The 15,654-nt window shown below is 41.5% G+C and overlaps 1 protein-coding gene across 1 annotated transcript in view; it reads left to right on the top strand.

The window, feature by feature from the left end:
• Positions 1–14,995, top strand: part of LOC140360892 (neuronal tyrosine-phosphorylated phosphoinositide-3-kinase adapter 1) — a 38,065-nt gene extending 23,070 nt beyond the window's left edge. Inside the window, exons 3-8 of the mRNA XM_072446349.1 lie at positions 651–889; positions 7,830–8,206; positions 8,617–10,359; positions 10,537–10,773; positions 11,512–11,615; positions 12,469–14,995. Of these exons, the coding sequence (XP_072302450.1) occupies positions 702–889; positions 7,830–8,206; positions 8,617–10,359; positions 10,537–10,773; positions 11,512–11,615; positions 12,469–12,873 (3,054 nt within the window). The 5' untranslated portion in view covers positions 651–701 and the 3' untranslated portion in view covers positions 12,874–14,995. The remainder of the gene's footprint in view (positions 1–650; positions 890–7,829; positions 8,207–8,616; positions 10,360–10,536; positions 10,774–11,511; positions 11,616–12,468) is intronic.
• Positions 14,996–15,654: the final 659 nt, after the last annotated feature.

Genomic DNA, 15,654 nt, shown 5'->3' with positions numbered 1-15,654 from the left:
GGAATAAAACTCTGGAACTCTCTGGATTATAATTCAAAAACATCAACTAATTTCTATAGCTTTAAAAAACATTTAAAGCAATGATAATCAAAGCATATGAATTAAATAAATTTAAAAAAAGGAAGGGAAAAAAACTACTCAACCATTGAAGTGTGGCATGTCGTAAATGTAAAAAAGTGTATGTAAAATGTAAAACCAGTTGTGTAAACAAAATGTGTTCAGAACCAGCTTTGTTTTTTTTGTTGCTGTATGAAATTTCAAGAAAGGGGCAGATATTGATAAGATGTTTTTATTTTTTCTCTGCTTCTTTTTGATTGTGATGATAATTTATGTTAACGTAAATAACACATAATTGAAACAACGAATAATAATGATAAAATAAAAAATTGGTTAGTTAGTTGTATGTATTTGAGACAGAAAGATTGCACAATATACAGAGACATGCATTGTACCAGATTGTAGCTCAAACTAATTCCCACCTGTCCTCGAAGGTAGAGAAGCAGAAGATAAAGTTAAAAAAGTTACTGCGATAGTATGTTTTCTCTGTTTTGATCAGTTTCATGTGCTACTTCACAAGCTAATCAGTACTCTCAACAGCTACTCCACTGGAATGAATTTTAATCATTCATGATCTGTTTCTTCTCATTTAGGTGAGTTGTGGGCGACTCCCCTTGAGACACCTCCTTCTCCTCTTCTGTACCATGAGCTCTGGCTCCGCCCAGGATGTGGCAGTCGAGCATTTCCTGCGGGACATAGAGAGGCGTAGCAAGCGGCTACACTGCGCTGTGATTGGCTGCGGCGAGGAGCGCTCCAGCAGCGACATGAACCTGCTGTATCGTAAGAGCCGACTGGACTGGAGGCAGAGGGACCAGGACGGGAGCAGGAAGAGGTGAAGACATTGTGATGCTGCTGGGATTTAAGTTACAAACATTAATTCCAAACGCTTTTGAAGTCAAATAATGGCTTAAATTTATATTGAAGCCTTTTGTTCAACTTAACTTCCTCAGTTTTAAGGTCAGGCTTAATGTCAAAAAACACAGAAAGAATCAAATACTGTATAACAAATATAAGATAATATAATCAAATATGAAAAATATATATATAATATATATCCCCATGATTATCAGGATCTATTGTCATGAGAGACTGCTTTATTCGAACACTTTAATGCACAGGGGGAACAGCACAAAATGTGTCCACATAGACCTTTTATGGGTTTGTAGTGAAATAAGGCTATGAATAAATTTAATGCAATTTCTAAATGATAGAGTTTGGGGAAAATTGTCAAAATGACCATACATATCAGCCTAAAATATTAGCAGAGCTTATCCACCATTGGTTGCTATGATTTCTAATGTTGGTTGATTTCTAATTGTCATCTAAAACATAATTTTACATAAACTCAGAAAATAAAAAATACCCTAAATATATATTGTCTCTTCTGAAGTACCACCTTAACTACCACAAAAATGCCATTTCAGTCTGCTTTATGTTTCAACAGCATCTTACAGCATACTGAGCACTTGTAATGTTTGGAAGCATAACCAGACATACTTTTCATATGTGGGTCATCACTAACTCACCACTGTTTCGTTTGGGGCTGTTTTCGCTGCAGAGGAGCTCTTGCCGAACAACCAGGCGGCTTCGCTGAGTCATGGCGGTAATTGGGTCTCTCTCATGTTTGTCACCCGAGTCCCACATCAGGGATCAAACCAGTGAAAGTGTAAGACAGGGAAGTGGGACTTACAGGGGTACCAAAAAGATCGTGTACGAAAAAATGAATAAGCAACATTTTTAGATAAAATTAAATATGTAAAATTATTTGTAAACAACCAGACAATGATATGTATTATAACAAATGTAGACTTCATTAGATGGTAATGTTAATAGGTGAAGTTAGCCATTGCTTTGACAATGATAGTAACTTAATACATTGTAGACAATAAAATACATATTATGAAGTTGTTATGATCTCGTGCCATCTCCTAATTGTGCGTGGAACAATTGCGCTCTAAAGTAAACAAAGGTGAGAAATGGGATTCTATGGATGGTAAATAAATAAGTAAGTGAAGAAAAAAAATAAGACCTATTGGTTTGAAAACTTAGGGTTCTACAGAGAAAAATAACTTTTATAAAGATAAGATAACACAAACCGATCTACAGTATGTTACTGACCATTGGACGATACCAAGTAGAGCAGAACTAGCCTCGAGTGCTTATTATTGTATTTCTTCAACTAAAGACAAGCCACGTTTTTTGTAGAGCACAATTCATACACAAGGCAATTCAAAGTGCTTCACACAACAAGAAAACAATTGCAATAAAATCACAAAACAAATAAAGACATAAAAGGGAAGAGTGCAAATAAAATCCTTTCAGTTATATGCACAGCTAATCAAAATAAATCAACATAGATTTGAACATTGTCAGAGTAGAAGCCTGTCTCACATCTTCAGGACTGTTCCAGATTTTAGCTGCATAAAACTGAAACACAGATTCCCCATGTTTAGTCCTGACTCTGGCACCAGCAGGAGGCCGGTCCCTGAGGTCCTCAGAGTCCGAGATGGTTCATATGGCACTAACATGTCTGAGATGTACTTTGGTGCTAGGCCATGGAGAGACTTGTACACAAGCAGAGCTGCTTTAAAGTCTATTCTCTGAGCCACAGGGAGCCAGTGCAGAGACCTGAGAACAGGACTAATGTGATGGTACTTCCTGGTTCTAGTCAGGACCCGAGCAGCAGCGTTCTGGATGTACTGCAGCTGTTTTACAACTCGTTTGGAGAGGCCAGTGAGTCTGTTTTTTAGCTGGTAAAAAGCTGCTGATGTTATTGATTTGATGTGGCTGGTATTATTATTATTATTATTATTATTACCCCCAGATTTCTAACTTGATTTGTAGTTGTACAGCCATTTTAAATGGGGAGAATAATTAGAACCAAACAATATTTATTTCCTGTGAGGATGCGCTCCCATATTAATATTAGATTAACTTTTGAAAAAAATGTGCAAAGTGCCTTTCAAATCCTATTAACACTATTTATTCTCAATGACGTCTAGACACTTTGTTCAAACTGACCTTTAAAGTGGCCCACATTAGAGGTGAAGCCAGTTTGGTGTATCTTGGTGAAGAAAATGCTTATTATTATTTATTAGGCCTGAGCGCCACAAGCTGGCGAGAGGCCTATTAATCTCGTAAGGCCGTGCGAAGCACGGCTGCGAAAGTGCGCACGTAGTGCGCACGAAATCGAGCGCGAAGCGCTCGCCCACTTCCAAACACTCACTAACGCACTCCTTCACTCACGCACGCCCCGTGCATACTAATTAGTAGTAGGAAAATGGAACATTACCGTTGTAAACGGGCGAAGCCCCTGCAAAAGTGCGCACTAAACGAGCACTTTACATTGAGATGACGACCGCGAAGCGGAGCGGTCGTCATCCCCATATAAAGCACTCATTTGCGCTAAGTAGCTCACGAATACGTTCCCCATCTCTTGCATGTTCCGTGCATATAAGCATGTAATGCAAAAATTGAACATTATTACTGTATAGAGGGCCAAAAACACAAAGTGGGCGGAGCCCACTCAAAATTAACGAAAGTACCCATCAGTGACCAGGGACCCACACCATGAGGTAGGAAAGCGCGAGCGCTTTCCGAAAATGTATAGTTTATGATATTTGAAAAATGGGAAACATTGTTTTTGCATCGGAATATTATTCTTTCTTCTTCTTTCTTCTTCTCGGGACCAACCCCCCTATTTTTCACCCAGTGAACATTGACGAAAAGTCACAAAAATGTTCACACCTCTAAAAATCGTGCCTCTCTACATTCTGGCTATTTCCCTTTTCTAAAACAAAAAAATTGGCGCGTCAGCGCCCCCAAATGTACCAAAAATGCATTGAGAGATGGGAAATGACCCAAAAAAAATCTGATCGTAGAATCATGAAATTTGGCGCCGAGGTAGATGGTGACAAGAGAAGTAAAAAATATTACTACGGCAACGCCGTCCGCCCAACCAAATGTCGGCCATATTGCTTCAAAAATGGCTAAACATGACTTCGGAGTTTTTCCAAACGTCGTACTTTTACGAACTCCTCCCAGGGCGTTGGCCCTAAAAAGCTGAAATTTGGTGAAAATGCTACTGAGGAGTGGGACATCAAAAGTTATCCAAATTACATTGATACCTGTCACGGTCTCTGTGCGGCGAAGCCGCAAACTGTAGCTAGAGTTTCAGAAATCTCCCATATTTAAAATTTCTGCCGTTTGCGCAGATAAAGTCCGAATTGTGTCAAATTAGAATCAGTTGTTAAACTCTTTGCCCTAAACCTACTTGAAGTGAAATAAATTCATTTGGCGCCACAGCGCCCCCTACAGATTTTACATGGAGGTTAAATGTTTAGTTTTGCGAAATTATATGAAATTTGACACACAACTCAATTTTGGCATCCCCATCAAAAAAGTCAATGAGACCCATGTCATAATTGTTATGGCGTTGCCGTAACGATGACCGAAACCTTTCATGTTATTCCAATGGGGAAATCGCCAGAACATGTTTACACTTTAGACTTTCACAAACTCCTCCCAGGGCGTTAGACATATTAACCTGAAATTTGGTGAGACTCATCTTCAGGACCATCAAAAGTTATCCACATTTTCATTCAAAGAGTCACGGTGTCTGTGCGGCAAAGCCGCACATTTTGCCAAGAATTCAAAATAAAATAGCTTTTTGATGGTAAAACAAAGGGGAGAAGATGTGACAGCGTCACAGATTCAGCAGTAGGCGTAATAAAAGGACAATTGGGGCGCGTTAGCGCCCCCTCCTCTTGCGGCGTGGCGGCGGTGTGGCGGCGGCGTGGCGAGGGCCGATCATTGCCGCTTGCGGCTATATTTATTATTATTATTATTATTATTATATTATTATTAATATTAATATTAATAATTCATTAATGTTATTTTTAAAATATATATAAAACTAAAGGAAAAAAATGATTATTTGTGTTATATACATTATGCAAATTGTGTTTGCGTGTCATAAAGGTCCTTTTTGTTTATTTGCCAGTGAAACTCATGGATGATATTGTGTCTCAGGGCTCTTTGGGTCAGTGAAATAATTCTCAGACGTCTGTGCCAATTAGTTTGCCCGGTATGTCCAATCAAAGGAAAAACTACTCAAGGACTTTCCACATTATTAAGCAGACAACCATTTTCAAGCAATATGGGGGGAAATGTATCTCTCCAGTGCCGAAAAGCGTGAAATAGTTGAATACATTGGACAAAGTATGAAAACGTATATTTCAAGAAAACTTAAGCACGATCATTGTACTATTTTTTGATTTGTAGCTGATTCAGAGCATTCACGGATTTGTGCAGATAAAGGCACAATGAGGAAGGTTTCTGCCAGACATATACATCAGATTAAGAGAGCAGCTGTTAAATTGCCATTACAAAGCAGAAAACAGGTATTTGAAGCTGCTGGTGCCTCTACAGTCCTGTGAACATCAAGGTGTAGGATCCTCCAGAAGCTTGCAGTTATGCATAAACCTTCTATTCGACCACCTTTAACCAATGCTCACAAACAGAAAGGGCTCCAGTGGGCCCAGAACTACATGAAGACTCATTTTCAAACAGTCTTGTTTAATGATGAGCGCCGCGCAACCCTGGATGGTCCAGATGGATGGAGTGGTGGATGGTTGGTGGTGTTCCCTTGTTAAAATTAAAATAAATTGCTATGAATTTAGCAGTCTGAATTAGTTTGCGGTAAGAAAAAGAGAAAGAATAGCCCTAATGATGATAATAAGAGACCATTTTCAGTGACAACCTACACCTTTAGGCGATCAATTAAAATGTCATGTCAAGTGTCAAAGATGTGAGTGAGGTCCTACAGAATGAGGACAGATCCAATGTCAGTCTCAAACTGTCACCAGACAATCAGGAGCCAATCTGAGCAGCACAAACACCTCTTGATTTACTGGCTTTATTGGTAGAAAACAATAAAATACATTCTACATTTCAAAAGTTGAGCAGTATTCGTTAAAAAGTATCTTATTTCATCCCATGCTTGCCATCGAGCACCCATCCCAGGCCTGGCTCCAGGATGGGGCCCCGGTTACGCCGATCCGGGTGACGTAAACGGCCTTGTTCTTGAACTCATCATAATGGGCTTCTGACATGACATGTAATTGTGTTAAGTTGCTTGTCATATGATCTTGTTTACACAGCAATAAGATAATTGTTCTACTTAAACTTCGATTATATATATATTATCTGTAACGGCACTTTTACTTGAGTCTTTGTTGAGTAAGAAAACAAATGAAGGTACTAGCAGTACTACAGTAATACTGTGACTAAAAATGTAGCGCGAGAAGTAAAAACCACACATCACATGAAGATATTGAGGCTATATTCTGGACTATATTTGGCTCTGTAGTATCTGTATCGATTGAGGATTGAGGAGTCACAAGCACATTTCCACAGGCATCCAAGGGCACATGCAGGTCTGCTTTGTTACTACACCAGCGCGGCTCAATAAGTGTCCTCTGTCTTCTGCAGCGCCATCAAACTCTGTGTAGCCTCTGATTTGTGCAGTCTGTAAGCTCCAATTGTCTGTTATTCACACTCCACTGCCTTACAGCCATCTCAACTGATCTAAAAGAGAACATGCGTGACCTGTAGTCATATGTCACCATTATGTGCGATGACAAATTACTTATACACACAATAACAAGACAGTATTTATGGATGTTTAATAGATATGATTTTCTCTCAGCCTCAAACTCACACACAGATGTGCTTCTCCAGATGTGCACATCCAAGTACTGCAGTAATTTATAAATGTCTCAACCAACAAAACATATTTTAAATTACACTGTAAAATATAACAATGACAGCTGCACTTATTTATTTCTGGGGAAACTGCATAATTTACAGTGCAGGGGTTTATATATTGCTATGAAAATGATTCCAGACAGATTCCCTTCTTGAGGAAACCGTCCCCTTTTCTCCAGGTTTGGGACACGAGTTCACACATTTAGCAGTGATACATTTAAGCCAGTTTACATCCCACACGGTAAACTTGTTTAGCTACCAGAGCCCCATGGCTTAAAGGTCATTCTGTGTTGTCTTAAGTAATTATAGCAATAAAATGGTGAGGGTCACCAGGGTTATGGGTTATCTAGGATGACTTTTATAGAATTGGAGAATCATTACAACTATTTATGGCAACACGTTTACTGATAAACAGCCCAATGTACTTGATATCAGTATATGTGTATATTTTTATTCTTGTGTTGCAGAAAGGTTTATGTTTTTCAGATTGAAATATTATTGTTGTGTTCATATAAAAATCCATTATTTAAAACACATAAAAAGACAAGGTATTAGATTCAGGAAAATCATAACTGTTTCCATGGTAACAGATTCTTTATAAAAGGAGACTGCAGATGTGTGCAGAGGTTAGAGAAAAGAAAGACTAGTGCACTGCACCGGCTAAGAGCACTTTGTTTTGACAGGGGAATTGATTTTCTAATTGAAAGTGTTTAAGATGAAGCAGATGTTGAGGAAGAGCCGTGTGAGTCTGTGAGATATATGAATGTAAAGGATGGAGCCTCCAGGGCCTTCCGCTGGCACCTCTGTGTGTGTGTGTGTGTGTGTGTGTGTATATGCATAATATATAGGGTTCCCGGGGCCAAAGGTTTATATATGTGTGTGTGTGTTTTACATTTAAATTTAAATGTACTATTATGTTTCTGTACACTGAGCCATTATTGACGAAGTAATACCCCAAGGACAAATACATGTTTTTAAAAGACTTTTTCAAACTTTCTTTCCAGCTCCACCCAGAATGACCCGTCCGCTACTGTTGGCAAAGTTCGAGACCTGGCATCATTTCGCCGTCACTTCCGGATGGGCTTCATGACTATGCCAGCCTCCCAGGACCTGTCCCCTCACTCATGTGCCTCTGTCATGGCTCCCCGATCCCAGTCGTGCCACGCGGTAGGGGCCAGCGACAGCAGCCTTGACAACGAAGACGACTACTCTGACACACAGTCGCAGCACGGTGCCCGCTGCCCCCCAGTCAAACCCAAACGCCACCCCAGCACCCGCCTGAGCACCTCGTCCTCCGACAGCAGAGATGGCAGAGGAGCCCCTGAAGCCGCACCGCCCCCTCCACCCACACACTCCCAGTCCAAGCACGAGAGAAGGAACTGTAAGTAACTACGGGACCAATGGTGCTCACTCGTTTAGTGGAAAGAAAGTGTGTAGTGAAGAGTTGCCTGTGAGCCTCGAAAGATCTTTATTGGAAAAGGCTATTAATATCTTGGCCTTTAACTTTTTATTAGATGCACATAAAGGTTGCTCAGTTTAACATAACCTACAGCCTCAACTAGATGCAGTTATCATGAGTTTATGATCTCTTGGCAGTGATAAGAGATAATGATTTTGAATGAATTATATTAATTCAAATGAGATGTTGATCATGTGATCATGTGATTTGCTTGAATGTCTATTGCTATGTTATTCCTAATTTGCATTTTACTTATTGTATGTCTCGAGAGCCCAAATCATTATTTTAGATAATAATAGCTAAATCAAATATTTTTTCTTTTGAAATTGCAGCTATGAAGAAGTCTGACTCTGGTGAGATCTGCTCCAAAAAGGTTCCCCCGCTGAAGCCCAAGAGGAGCCCGAGCACCCAGCTTACCTTTGATGCCGTACCCCCACGTGTGCCTGCCTCCTTGCCTTTCCAGGGGGCTGACTCCCAGGTCCAGAACGACAGTGATGACGAGCCTGTATATATAGAGATGGTGGGACAAGTTTTCAGCAGAGAGAGCCAGACAGCCACCCCTCACCCGGTCACACCTGTGGCCACAACCCCTGACTCTGACTCAGACCAGAGCGAGGCCATATACGAGGAAATGAAGTACCCCCAACAGGAGGACAGGGAGAGTCACAGACAGCCCCCTCCAAAACATGAAAAACACAAATCCTCCAAGCATTACCATCCAACACCATCCACCTCCTCCAGTTCTTCCTCTCTGCCCCGCCCCGCCTCATCATCACCATCTTACTCCAAACCAAAAGCAAATGTGTCAATGTCTCACTCCTCACCCCTGCCCTCATCAGCATCTTCTACCCCAGTGCCCCAGGTTTTATCCGCTAGCCCACACACTCCACGGGCACCCACTCCTTACCTTCTTCCAGGGAGTAAATCTGAATCTGATTCCAGCACAAAAATCCCTGCGCCTTTCCCCAATCTCCTCCAGCATCGCCCCCCACTGCTGGCCTTCCCCCAACCAGCTGCTGCCTCCAGTGGTGTGCAGAGCAAATCTTCTTCTGCCAAAACGCAAACGTCTAGCACCACCACGCAAGCCAGCACCTCCTCATCCACCTCCAACACTGCTGTTTCCCACTCCGGCTCAAAAGAGTCATCGAGTTCATCAGAAAAACACAACCGGGATTCACAGCTGGGCCCCGCCCCAGGACTCAGAGCTAGAAGTCACTCCACGCCTCTCCCGCCTTCATCCAAATCCACATCACCCTTTGCTCATCACCACCACCACCCGCACCATCGGCCATCCCACTACCACCACTACCGTAAACCCGACAGAAGTGATTCACCTGCCCCAAACAAAAGCAGTAGTGGGCAGTCCATAAGCCAAGCCACAGTACAGACTCAAACTACAGGTACAGGAAAAGAAAGCAAGTCTGTAAGCTTCCTCTTGAAGGAGAAAGGTGAGAAGGATAAAGATCGAGACAAAGATAAGGAGAAGGAGCGAGGGGAGAGAGAGAGGGACAAAGGTCGAGAAAGGGACAAGGATCGGGACAGAGACCGAGACTGGGATCGAGAACGGGATCGAGACCGAGACCGAGACCGGGATCGGGATCGGGATCGAGACCGAGACCGAGACCGAGATGGAGGGCCACATTCTTTACCCATAGACACCTCTTCTTCATCCAGCCAGACGCCTAAGAGCAGTACCAGCTCCACATCCCTGTCCTCATCGCATCGGCCTCACTCTCGCCCACACCTCCGATCACACACGCCCCATGGGCTGCCAGCCTACAAGCCCCCCTCCTCTGACAGTCCCCTGCTGTGGACGTACCCCTCTGGAGGATTCCGAAGGCCCCCAGCTTATGAGAGTCTCAGAGCCGGCTCACAGACGCCCTTGCTGCAGCAGCCGTCCAGCCTGACTGGGCTAATCGATGCACCCTCCAAAACTAACGGAGGATCAGGGTCGCTTCACTCCAAAGCTGGTTTTCTGCCCTGGGACAGTCACTCCAGCATAGGCACGGATGAAGGCTCTTACTGGCCCATGCAGAGGAAGCTTTCCTTCAGCCATGGAAGCAGAGACACAGAGAGTAAGTCTAACTGAATCACAGCACAGTCATGTAAACCAAGTGAAAAGATTCTTTCCGGATCCGACCATATACCTTTATATTGTGTGATTATTGAGTTAGATTTAATTAAGATGCACTTGCTTTTGCCGGACATGCTGATGATATTGTTGACGTTAAAATGTACCTTTCTGTCCACAGAAGATGAGGGTCGATCCTGGAATGGAAGTGCTGATGCCTTGTTGCGGATTGATAAAGAGGAGTTGGGGTCTAGAGGAGGTCACTCAGGCATTCCAGTTCATTTCAGTGGCACCAGTGGCAGGGCCCTGGGGCACAGTGATTCTCTGGCTGGTGTGGACAGTAATTCAGGGTTCAGAGCACTGCCTAGGGCAGGTCTACCTCTGCCCTGCCAGACTTTTCCTTCCTGTCGCAATGGAGGTAGGATCACTCTCATTTTACTACCCCGACCACCAAAATGTGAACCTAATTTGTGATTAAGTGTTAATGTCCGACATTATTGCCAAGATGCACACTCCATTTCAGACCAAAATGGTTTATCCACTACACTCTATGCTTCAACAAAACCCTCTTGTGCGCCTTCTTTACTGCAGCCAGCCTTGAAGCTTGTGTCTCTTTGTCACGCAAAGGAACGATACCTCAAGGCTTCTCTTTACAAATAAAGACAGCACTTTGCTTCAGAACTGCAGTGGTGCTAAAGTAGAAGTCACTGAAAGAGGAACTTCATATACAAGTTCAAACCCACCTTTTCTTTAGATAGTGACAAACCAGCATCATAATAATACATCACATCATATACATTTAGTTATGTATTGAGATAAAGTACAGATGAGGTTAGTGTAAATCTGCTGACGCACAACATTCGCCCTGTGACTACTAAACTTGTCAGACAGAAAATTTATAGTATTTTCAAAATGTATTCCATGAATTGTTACCTTGAATTGACAATGTTTTTTCCTATGGACTCACTCAAGCATTCTGACTTGTCTTTTATATATTCCTTTTCATGTGCACATTCCTAATTTCAGTTCACCAACAATAACGATGAAGCATCGTCTGATTCTGATTCAAAGGCCACCTTTGCATGAGCTGAGACAAGTTCAGAGCTGTGGAATATTTGCTAAGTTCTCGTTATGATGTAGTGTTTGTTTGTTCCAGAAGTGGGGCGGCTGGGCCGGTCCTCCTCTGCTGCTGGAGTCAGACAGGTGGGAGGAGATGTCCCGAGACAGAGCAGTCTGCCCACACGGGGCACACTGAATCCAGTAAATGCTCAATACCCACCCCTAATCACAGATCATCTTCACTTCAGACAGGCTACATTTAGGAGTGAACATTCATTTTGTTCTCATTATTACTTTTTCCTGCCAGAGACAGTGCTTGTGCATGTCTATTTATAGCAGTAGCTATGCCCAGTAAGCAGAAAATCTCTGTTCTGGCAAAAAAAAAGTATGAGTAGTAAAGGTTTATGACGCAGGCTAATGTGTGTGAGCTGGCAAGACATGGCCTCACATATACTGTTTGAGGTGAATAGCTGCAGTCTCCTACAGCACAATTTGCCCAGATTCTGGCTGCATAGCAAATGCTGACGCAGTTTGACCATGCTGCAGAGTCTGTCTGTACTCTCATGGACCCTCCCTTAATCAGCTAGAAGCAGAACAGCACTGCCACTTGGTGGAAGGTTATACCAACTGCATAGTAAATCAACTAGTGCTGAGTTCAACACTACATACAATCAAGGGTACAACACCATATCTGCAATAGAACGATCTATTCATGTAATGCACAGGCACAGCATATATATGCTAGGCTTCAAGTGCAGCCGGCTGCAATGTTGTGGGTTCAAATCCCAACTCTGACAATTTACTGCATGTCCTCCCTTCTCTCATCCCCCATTTCGCACTCATTTGTTCAATCTAATAAAGCTTGCTATCCAAAAATGATATATATATTGAAAATCTATTCATAGTTGTTAATGGCCCCAGAAGATATTGTCTGTTTTGAATTAATGGGGCTCTTATGGGGCTTTAAATACCTATAGATAATGCAGATAGTAGGGAGCATACACAATACACAAGTAGTGCATTATTCTGATGTTCTCTCTCTTTATGGCTCTAGGGCCTGTCCTCAGCCTCCTGTAACAGCCCCAATGTGTCCCGGCAGCAGCAGCAGCTCCAGCTCCATCAGCAGCAGTTAAAGCAGCAGCTGCAGCAGCTGCAGCAGCAGCACCACCTTCATGTGCAATTCCAGCAGCTGGCTCAGCTGGCCCAGGGTCAGCCCAGCATCAGCGGGAGCGCCGCATCAGCAGCACAGACCCAGAGAGACGGCAAACTGCTGGAAGTGATAGAGCGCAAGCGCTGCCTGTGCAAGGAGATCAAAGCCCACAGGCGTCCTGACAAGAGCCTGTGTAAGCAGGACAGCATGCCCATCCTCCCGAGCTGGAGGCGGACACCAGAACCTCGCAAGACTGGCACACCGCCCTGCCAGCGGCCGCAGGCTGTGGTGTGGGACACGGCCATCTGAGTGCGCACTGAAGGATCAACAAGACAATAGAAAGAGTGTAGGGTGGCTCTATAATGGAAATGTATTTAAATGGTTGTGGTGATATTCATTACAAAAGTTTGCCTATACTTGTGGTGTTTTGAACTGCTCTTAAGGACGACTTAACAGTAGTTAGGGTATTTGTTACTTTGATTAGAGAAAACTGGTAAATGCAGCGTAAAGTGTCACAATCAGACTAAACTAATTTCTTACCTGAATGAACGATTTATAATTGCTATATCTTGTTATTCTTAATGTGTTCTAATTGCCAATGATTTTTTGCCACAAAGCACCACTATTACTGCTTCAAGTACATGACTTACCAGTAAAGGGTGTTTTTAGATAGTTGGTGCCAAATCTTTTCCTATCTTCTTGAGACAAAAAGTATTTTTTCCCAGCATTTAGATAAATAAAAAAGGCAACTGCCAATTAAGATTTACCTATAACTGTGTAGAAACTTCTCTGTGGGTAAGAAAGTTCCTGAAGTGTTTCCTGTGAATGCATATGAGATGTCTTGATATCAATAAATTGTCATTGTAGGTGCAAATAATCATCACTGGAGAGTAAAAGCTACCTAACTGTATTTGTTTGCATATCTGTACTCAAAAAAATCTTAATTTAATTTACTCTACATTTCTTGCAATGTTATAGCAATATGCTCCCCATGCTGGGGAAATATCAATGTGTCAACTAGCCTATCATACATATCCAAGACTTGAATGAGTCATATTTTGTGTCATTTCTGCATGTCAACAATAGACATACAGTATTGTAAAATTGTGTGTAGAGATGATCATGTCTGACATAGACATTCTTCAAATACTCGCTATAACAATATCACAAACAAGGGTAATGTGACAGAGGGCTTAAGCGGGGGCAGTCCAGTCAAAATCATCAATATAAATACTTCACCACAGTTGCACATTTGTGATTGTCCCATGTGCTGAAAAACACAAAGACATCCATAGCCTTGACTGGTGCAACTGAAAAGACTGTGAGAATATTGCCAACTTCGATTCAATGCTGGAACAATCTGCACAAATCATGGTATAGAAGAGTATCAACCCTGCTGTAAATAGATAATGTAAAATTGTATTGAAAATGTAGCAATTGTTTCCATTTTCATACTTAAGTCAACACATATTATGTAGCATAAACTATACAAACATTTTTATTTTCTAGAAGAATTTTATCAGCCTCAGTCAGATCATCCATTACCAATAGTCATACCTGGAAGCAGTATAAGCCCTCTAGTTCAAAAGCTCACTCCAACAGTTGATCAGTTGAATTTATGCAAAACTCCCTTTAAGCTATGGTAACATTTCATTTAAACATTTTTTTCTATATCCTCTATAATTTCATGTACAGATTTTTATTTATGTACAAATTTCAACCACCAGTCCTGACAACATTACGGATACGTTGCTGCTATACCTTGAACTGGTTTCATTCAGATACACAGAGGTTTACCATTTTTGCTTTATTACTGATACTGTACTTATATTCTCAATTATTTGTTTTGATTTCAGGAGCTGTGTGAAATTGAACTGAGTGATGTAATAATATTAAGGCACTTGAATGTCTTTTGGTTGTTGATGTTTTTGATATAGTTAGCACCAAATTGTACAGTTACACAATGTGAAAAGGAGACCTATGTAAATGTAATGAAAGTCACTGCTTTGGCCTTTTTTTTAAAAACATGTTTGTTTTTTATTCCGCCTGCTCCTGTTAAATGTTGTTTGTTTTGGGGTTTTTTCAAGCTTCAAGAGTCAATTTTGAAACAGGTTAGGTTGAGGGATATGGGCAAGTGCAATGCATGCGGAGATTCCTTACAATGAAATAGCCCCAAATATAATTCCAAATGCAGAATAATCAACTTAATATGATTTATTCCCACTGACTGATATATAAATCTGGGTATCATTTCTGGTATAGTTTACAAAAGCTGTTGGTTTTGTGTGTTTACTAAACACTGGCCATTATATGAGTGCCATACTATATTGATATGGTAAGATACGGTGTACCTTGGAAATCACTGTAGTGCTATATTTGCATTGATATTGTCATTCAAATAAATTTTATATAATGAACTTTACATAACAAACAGACCGTCTACATGTTTTATATGATGTCTATTGCTTCACAGCAGAGATGATGCAGGAGTGGACATTATGTTCCTGCAGATCCATCTCTGTCCCACTGAGGGAGCCAACCACACCAATGCAGCAGCTGGAGAAGGCAACAAGTTCAGATGCAGATTTACAGCTTTAAATTCCAATGTAACTTTAAAATATTGCATTCAATTACAGCACAATTGTCTAAATGAATCAGCTCAGTTCAATACAGAACAACATGTTACATTTTATTTTATATTATTCAATATTCAATCCAACTCTATTCATAATTAAAGGCTAAAACATTTTTTAAAAAAAACTGGTGCAGAATTTCGGCTAGATTACAATGTTTTCCTTGCCGAGTTAGGCCTACAGTAGGACAATATCCTATCACCAAACACTCGGTGTACAGTGTCTGTATGACGAGAGATGAAAGGTGAATGTTTAAACTTATCCTTCTATTGAGTAACAGAGCAACACTTTTAATCCTTTATGAATAAATATCACATGGATCATGTTGATTTCTCTTTGGGGACGTGACGCAATTGGACCCAGTAGCCAATAGAAACACTTATTTAGTTGACATGTGATCCGTAGTCAGGTTCACGCTGTTGGCGTGAGAGGAGGATGCTGCGCGTGTGATTGGTCC

The sequence above is a fragment of the Eucyclogobius newberryi genome, unplaced genomic scaffold (genome assembly GCF_026437365.1).
Source record: "Eucyclogobius newberryi isolate DKJ021-1_F unplaced genomic scaffold, fEucNew1.0.hap1 SCAF_15, whole genome shotgun sequence".
NCBI lineage: Eukaryota > Metazoa > Chordata > Actinopteri > Gobiiformes > Gobiidae > Eucyclogobius > Eucyclogobius newberryi.
The sequence above is the reverse complement of the archived record's forward strand: the minus strand, read 5'-3'. Positions and strand labels throughout refer to the sequence as shown.